Genomic DNA, 8,290 nt, shown 5'->3' with positions numbered 1-8,290 from the left:
TAATAAACATTATCATGGTGGTTATTCCAAGGGAGGTTATCAATCGATGCTAAGGCAAATGGAGATTTGATGACGTAGCAGAGACTTAAGAATTACAAAGGGACAAGTGCTGACTTTATGGAGGAGAAACCTGCCGAACTGTATATGGGTTCACCTCCTGCACTTCCTAATGTCATGCACTTGAAAGGACACAGCATCATTTTCCTTTTGCCTTTATGTGCACTTAGGTTGAAGGACATCTTGCAGAAAGTAAAAAGCTTGTGCTCTTTAAAACTGATTCCTGAAAGCCAAGGCAAGACAAAGGAACTACCCAGATTAAAGGAGACTGTAGATATGTGACAACCAAATGCAATATGTAATCCTGGATCAAAAAGGGCAGATATATTATTGGTGAAATTGGAAAGGTATCTGTGATTTGAATAGTGATGTCAATTTGCTGTTTAGAATAGTGTATTAGTTTGCTAGGACTGTTGTAACAGACTGGGTGGCTTAAACAATAGAAATTTATTGTCTCACAGTTCTGAAGGCAGAAGTCCAAAGTCATAGTTTGGCAGGCTTGGTTCTTTCTGAATGATGATATGAGAGAAAAGTCTATTCCATGCCTCTCCCCTAGATTCTGGTGGTTTGCTGGCAATCTTTGGCATTCCTTGGCTTGTAGACGCATCAACCGTATCTCTGCCTCCATGTACACATGGTATTCTCACTATACGCAGATCTGGGTCCAAATTTCCCCTTTTTGTAATGACATTAGTCATATTGGATTAGGAGTACACTTTACTGCAATATGACCTCATCTTAATTAATCCAATTACATCTGCAATGACCTCATTGCCAAATAAGGTCACATTCTTTTTTTTTATTAAATTAAAATTTTTAAATTTACATGCAAGCTAGTTAGCATCTAGTGCAACAATGATTTCAGGAGTAGATTCCTTAATGTCCCTTACCCATTTATCCCCTCCCCCCTCCCACAACCCCTCCAGTAAACCTCTGTTTGTTCTCCATATTTAAGAGTCTCTTATGTTTTATCCCCCTCCCTGTTCTTATATTATTTTTGCTTCCCTTCCCTTGTGTTCATCTGTTCTGTGTCTTAAAGTCGTCATATGAGTGAAGTCATATGATTTTTGTATTTCTCTGACTGATTTCACTTAGCATAATACCCTCCAGTTTCATCCACATAGTTGCAAATGGCAAGATTTCATTCTTTTTGATTGCCGAGTAATATTCCATTGTATATATACACCACATCTTCTTTATCCACTCATCCATCGATGGACATTTGGGCTCTTTCCATACTTTGGCTATTGTTGACAGTGCTGCTATAAACATTGGGGTGCATATGCCCCTTTGAAACAGCATATCTGTATCCCTTGGATAAATGCCTAGTAGTGCAATTGCTGGGTTGTAGGGTAGTTCTATTTTTAATCTTTTGAGGAACCTCTGTACTGTTTTCCAGAGTGGCTGCACCAGCTTGCATTCCCACCAACAATGCAAAAGAGATCCTCTCTTTCCACATCCTCGCCAACAGCTGTTGTTGGCTGAGTTGCTAATGTTTGCCATTCTGACAGGTGTGAGGTGGTATCTCATTGTGGTTTTGATTTGTATTTCCCTGACGATGAGTGTTGTTGAGCATTTTTTCATGTGTCAGCTGAACATCTGGATGTCTTCTTTGGAGAAGTGTCTAGTCACGTCTTTTGCCCAATAAAGTCACATTCTTAAGACACTGAGAATTAGGACTTCAATATATGAATTTTATGTGTCAAAATGCAACCCCTAACAGATAGTTATATTGGGGTTGAGAGAAATGAGCACATATATCCACATGTAGAATGGGGGAATTAGGGTGAAAAAGATACCAGAGTTTTTGATACCATTCTTTTTTTTTTTTTTTAAGTAGGCTTCATGCCCAGCACAGAGCCCAAAGTGGGGCTAGAACTCATAATCTGAGATTAAGAGTCAGATGTTTAACCAACTGAGCCACCCAGGTGCCCCTTCTTGATACCATTCTTAAATGTTTTCTGTAAATTTGAAATTATTTCAAAATTAAAAAAAAAATCCATTGAGGTGCTGGGTTTATATATTACACAAGACCTTGGTGCTAAACCTATCATGTAGAAGGAAAGATAAAGGTATTTGTATAGCCTCATCATCAGGGAAATACAAATCAAAACCATGGTGAGATACCACCTCACACCCATCACGATGGCTAAAATTAACACAGGAAACAACAGATGTTGGTGCAGATGTGGAGAAAGGGGAACCCTCTTACACTGTTGGTGGGAATGCAAACTGGTGCAGCCACTCCAGAAAACAGTATGGAGGTTCATTCCTCAAAATGTTAAAAATAGAACTACCCTATGATACAAAAATACAAATTTGAAGCAGTACATGTACCCTGATGTTTATAGCACCATTATCAACAATAGCAAAACTGTGTACAATGTTTTTTTTAATGTTTCTTTCTTCTTTATTTTGAGAGAGTGAGAGAGAGAGAGCATGAGCATGAGGGGGAGGGACAGAGAGAGAGAGGGAGAAAGAGAATCCCAAGCAGGCTCTGAGCTGTTAACACAGAGCCCAACTCCAGGTCGATCTCATGAATGTGAGATCATGACCTGAGTTGAAATCAAGACGCTTAACTGACTGAACCACCCAGGCCCCCCAACAATAGACAAACTATGGAAACAGCCCAAATGTCCATCAACTGATGAATGGATAAAGAAGATGTGGTATATATATGATGGAATATTACTCAGTCATCAAAAAGAATGAACTCTTGCCATTTGCAATGACATGGATGGAGCTAGAGTGTATTATGCTAAGCAAAATAAGTCAGAGAAGGACAAATACCATATGATTCCACTCATATGTGGAATTTAAGAAACAAAACAGATTAACATAGGGAACGGGGAAAAAGAGAGAGGAAGTAAACCATAAGATATTTTTTTTGTTTTGTTTTGTTTTGTTTTGTTTTTTAATGTGAGACAGAGAGGCTGTGAGTGAGGGAGAGGGGGCAAAGGGATAGAGAGAATATTTGTTTTAATTTTTTATTTTAGAGAGAGAGTGGGGGAGAGGGGCAGAGGGGGGAGAGAGAGAGAGAGAGAGAGGGAGAGAGAGAGGGAGAGAGAGAGTGAGAATTCCAAATAGGCTCCACAGGTGTGGAGCCTGATGTGGAGCTGGATCCCACGACTCTGGGATCATGACCTGAGCCAAAAGCAAGGGTTGGATGCTCAAACAATTGAGCCACCCATGTGCCCCAAGCGACTCTTTTTTTAAATTTTTTTTTTCAACGTTTATTTACTTTTGGGACAGAGAGAGACAGAGCATGAACGGGGGAGGGGCAGAGAGAGAGGGAGACACAGAATCGGAAACAGGCTCCAGGCTCTGAGCCATCAGCCCAGAGCCTGATGCGGGGCTCGAACTCACGGACCGCGCGAGATCGTGACCTGGCTGAAGTCGGACGCTTAACCGACTGCGCCACCCAGGCGCCCCAAGCGACCCTTAACAATAGAGAACAAACTGAGGGTTGATGGAGGGAGGTTGATGGGCTAAATGGGTGATGGGTATTAAGGAGGGCACTTGTTATGATGAGCACTGGGTGTTATACGTAAGTGATGAATTACTGAATTCTACTTCTGAGTCCAATATTGTGCTAGAATTGTGCTAGAATATTGATATATATATATAGAATATTGTGCTAGAATTGTGCTAGAACTAACTAGAATTTAAATTAAAATTTGAAAAAGAAAAGGTGTTTGTGTAGCCTTATTGTAAACTTGCCTGAGACATAAGTGAGGGTATCAGAAATTAATATGTTATATTAATATAGCACTTCACAATTTACAAACAAAAACAAAACAAACCCCTTATTTTATTTGTCCCTTATAACAATTTTGTGAAGCAAGAGATTTCTCAGTTTTATAAAAAAAGTTCAGTGACTTCCTCAAGATGACACAAACAGGTAATAGATAAACTGAGGCATATTAAAAATTCAAAGCGTTTGAGTAAAAATGGATTTGAGGGGAGCCTGGGTGGCTCAGTCAGTTGAGCGACCGACTTCAGTTCAGGTCATGATCTCATGGTTTGTGAGTTCAAGTCTCGAATCAGCTCTCTGCTGTTAGCACAGAGCCTGCTTCAGATCCTCTGTTTCCTTCTCTATGCCCCTCCCCAACTTGTATGCACACACTCTCTCTCTCCTTCTCTCTGAATGAATGAATGAACGGATTTGAATGGGGTAGCACCAAACCAAAAGCGCTTAGGCACATTCTGCAGACAGGAGCCAGGGGAAAGACTTATACAGATAAAGTCCAGAAGCAAAGAAAAGCAATTATTTGTCTGGCTATAGCTTAAAGCCTCGTTGACTGTGATTGTCTTCAGCATTTTGATTTCCAAACCTTGGGGAATTTACAGGCTTAGATTTGGGTTTGCTAATGCAGCCTAATGGCCGCCTTGTTTAATTAACACAACTCCTAAGTGATTAGTTTGACTCCATCTAGGTTTTTTGACTCTTAGAGCAACCCTCTTGTGGCGACAGCAAACAATAACAGAAGTTGGCTCTAAACAAAATCGTGGCATCGTTTGTACCTTTTTGGGGGTGAGCAAGGTCTTCCTATTAGGTCAAAATGAAGTTTAGGTAAGAGATCCTAAAGGCTCTATGCATGAGGTCCACAACCATACATTGCTCCCTCCACTGGCTACCCTACCCCGTACTGCCCCACTTATCCCAGGGGGTCCTCAGGTCTCCACATGGGCCTTGGGGCCAGTGCCTAGGGAACAGGGCCAAGAAGAGGCCTTCAACCCTTGCCCCAACGACAGCCTCCTGGAGGACACTCCCAGCCAACAACTCTAATCACCACCCCTCTCCCATATTATCGCGCCAACACTTAAGTCCCAACTACACACTCTGGCTCCGCTGACCAATCACGATCTTTCTTTTTCTATAGACCCCGAGAGCCCTTCCCCTAGGCCTCCTCCGACCACCCAAGGTAAAGCTGGAATGGGCTGACAGCGGCTCACGGTGGCACAGCAGCTACAATTGCTCACCCTCTGTCTGTAGGGGCGAAAGACGTGGGGCCTTGAACCTGGAGACCCAGAATGACTCCAGCAGTCGTTCCAGCTCGCCTGTCTCCGTGTTGCGAAGACACAGTTGCAGTAAAGGTGAACAGACTTTAGGAATTACTTAGTCCAGACCATTCACATTGCACGGGATGATTATACGATTGCCTCCTTTCTGTCTTTGATGGGGGAATTAGGGTCAACCCAAGCAGGTTCAGGGCTTGCTGCTGCCATGCCCCTTAATCCTGGCGTTGCTGAGCAAGGGCTCCCATTCCAGCCCCGCTGATCCAGTCAGCTGTCAGCTGTGAGTTAGTATGGCGGAGGAGGAAGGCGATGTGGCTGAGGAGGATGTGTTCCTGGCGTTTGCCAGGCGTCCTTGTCCTCCCAGAGGTCCCCTGCGTCGGGCCTTGGACAAGGCCTTCTTTATCTTCCTGGTCCTCTTCCTGATGCTACTGACACTGGAGGCTGTTTATAAGCTGCTGTGGCTGCTACCGTGGGCAAAGTTTGGGGACTGGCTCCTGAGAACACCTCAGAAGGAGGAGGAGCTGGAATTGTGACCACCTTTCCTATAAACATTGTCTTCTCCTGCGACAGAGGTGAGAGGTGGGGACAAGAGGGAAATAGAATGTAGGGGGCTGTGGAGGGGATACTTGCACAGCTGTCTTAAAATTTTTGCACCTATACTCTGGGAAAATTTTTTGAAAAGGTTTGTACTTCTCACATATGCTTAAGTAATCATCTACAGTTTTTCATCATAAATGAAAATTGTTTCAAGGATGGAATTTCTGGCCGATTGCAGATATTCACATCTTGGGGAACCTGGGTGGCTCAGTCGGTGAAGCGCCCGACTTCAGCTCCGGTCGTGATCTCCGGTTCTTGGGTTCAAGCCCCAAGGCAGGCTCTGCTGTCAGCGTGGATCCTCTGTCCTCTTCTCTCTCTGCCCCTCTCCCATTCATGCATGTGCTCTCTTTCAAAATAAACATTAAAAAAAAAAAAAAAAAGGAAAATAGGGGCGTCTGGGTGGCTCAGTTGTCACACTTTGGCTCAGGTCAAGATCTCATGGTTGGTGAGTTCGAGGCCCATGTCGGGCTCTGTGCTGACAGAGATTCTGTGTCTCCCTCTCTCCCTGCCCCTTACAGGCTCATGCTCTGTGTCTCTCCCCTTCAAAAATAAACATTAGGGGCGCCTGGGTGGCGCAGTCGGTTAAGTGTCCAACTTCAGCCAGGTCACGATCTCGCGGTCCGTGAGTTCGAGCCCCGCGTCAGGCTCTGGGCTGATGGCTAGGAGCCTGGAGCCTGTTTCCGATTCTGTGTCTCCCTCTCTCTCTGCCCCTCCCCCATTCATGCTCTGTCTCTCTCTGTCCCCCCCCAAAAAAATAAATAAATAAAAATAAACGCTGAAAAAAATAAATAAACATTAAAAAAAAACTTTAAAAAAAGAAAAAAGGAAAATATTCACATTTTAAAATAAACAAACTCATAACTACAGGATTATTCTCTTCCTTCTTTCGTGACTTTTTTTCCCCCTTGAACAGCTATTACCAGTCCACTTCTCCACAGACAATTTTATACTTTTATACTTGAAAGTCTTTTACTGACCGATCAATCATATTTTCTTGCATATACATATTAACTGAGATGAAAAATGTTTTTCTTTGTTGTGACCATAGACAGCAAAGTTTTTAAAAATTTTTCTTCTCGGGGCGCCTGGGTGGCTCAGTCGGTTAAGCGGCCGACTTCGGCTCAGGTCATGATTTCACGGTCAGTGAGTTTGAGCCCCGCGTCGTCAGGCCCTGTGCTGACAGCTCAGAGCCTGGAGCCTGTTTCAGATTCTGTGTCTCCCTCTCTCTGACCCTCCCCCATTCATGCTCTGTCTCTCTCTGTCTCAAAAATAAATAAACGTTAAAAAAAAATTAAAAAAATATTTTTCTTCTCTGTTATCATTACAATTATTATGAGAACAGAACTGATTTAAATAGCATCAAGATTGCACACAGTTTTTAAATGATTAAAAATTGAAAGTACATGTTTAATGAGACAGGAGAGGTGGTGTTTATGGTACCTTGATGAAAGAAATAGGCTACATGTCCCTTCAAGACAAGATTAGCCCCAGATTTCATGATTGACAACCACAGGCATATCTTGGAGATAATGCAGGTTCTGTTCCAGATGACCACAATAAAGCTAATATCGCAATAAAGAAAGTCAAAGGAGCTTTTTTGCTTTTCCAGTGCATATAAAGGTTATGTTTACGTGATACTGTAGTCCATTAAGTGCACGATAGCATTATGTGTTTACAAAAACCCAACGTACATACCTTAACTTAAAAATACTTTATTGCTGGGGTGCCTGGGTGGCTCAGTCAGTTGAGAACCTGACTTCAGCTCAGTATGGTTTATGGGTTCGGAGCCCCTCTGGGGTTCTCTCTCTCTCCCTCTCTCTGCCCTTCTCCAACTTGCATGCACATGCTTGCTCTCTCAACATAAATAAATAAACTTAATACTGCTAAAAATGCTAAACATCATCTGAGCTTTCAGGGAGTTTTAATCTTTTCGCTGGGGAAGGGTCTTCCCTAGATGCTGGTGGCTGCTGACTGATCAGGGTGGTGGTTGCTGAAGGTTGGGATGGCTGTGCCAATTTCTTAAAATAAGACAATGAGGTTTGCGGCATCAATCGACTATTCTTTTCACAAACGATTTCTCTGTAGCCTGCGATGCTGGTTGATAGCATTTTACCCACAGCAGAACTTTCAAAATTGAAGTCAGTCCTCTCAAACACTGCCGCTGCCTTATCAACTAAGTTTTATGTAATACCCTAAATCCTTTGTTGTCATTTCAATGATCTTAATAGCATCTTCACCAGGAGTAGATTTCATTTCAAGAAACCACTTTCTGTGCGCATCCATAAGAAGCAACTCCTCATCTTTTGAAGTTTTATCTTGAGATTGCAGCCAATTCAGTCACATCTCCAGGCTCTACTTCTAATTCTGGTTCTCTTGCCAATTCTACCACATCTGAAGTCTCTTCCTCCACTGAAGTCTTGAACCTCTCAAAGTCATCCGTGAGAGAGTCAACTTCTTTCAAACTCTTATTAATATTAATATTTTGTCCTCTTCCCATGAACCACAAATGTTCCTAATACATCTACATTTGTGGATCCTTTCGAGAAGGTTTTCAATTTACTTCACCTAAATCCATTAGAGGAATCACTGTGTATACCAACGACAGCTTTATGAAATG

General features: G+C 42.6%; 1 protein-coding gene across 1 annotated transcript; it reads left to right on the top strand.

The window, feature by feature from the left end:
• The first annotated feature begins 5,366 nt into the window (after nucleotides 1-5,366).
• Nucleotides 5,367-5,609, top strand: SMIM40 (small integral membrane protein 40). Its single transcript, XM_047858108.1, has one exon. The coding sequence runs from the start codon at nucleotides 5,367-5,369 to the stop codon at nucleotides 5,607-5,609; it is 243 nt and encodes an 80-aa protein (XP_047714064.1).
• The last annotated feature ends 2,681 nt before the right edge of the window (nucleotides 5,610-8,290 follow it).

The sequence above is a fragment of the Prionailurus viverrinus genome, chromosome B2 (genome assembly GCF_022837055.1).
Source record: "Prionailurus viverrinus isolate Anna chromosome B2, UM_Priviv_1.0, whole genome shotgun sequence".
NCBI lineage: Eukaryota > Metazoa > Chordata > Mammalia > Carnivora > Felidae > Prionailurus > Prionailurus viverrinus.
This window is presented reverse-complemented; position numbering and strand designations above follow the sequence as displayed.

Excerpts from the sequence above, each read along its gene's own strand:
- SMIM40 (XM_047858108.1), top strand. The coding sequence starts at position 5,367 with ATGGCGGAGGAGGAAGGCGATGTGGCTGAGGAGGATGTGTTCCTGGCG.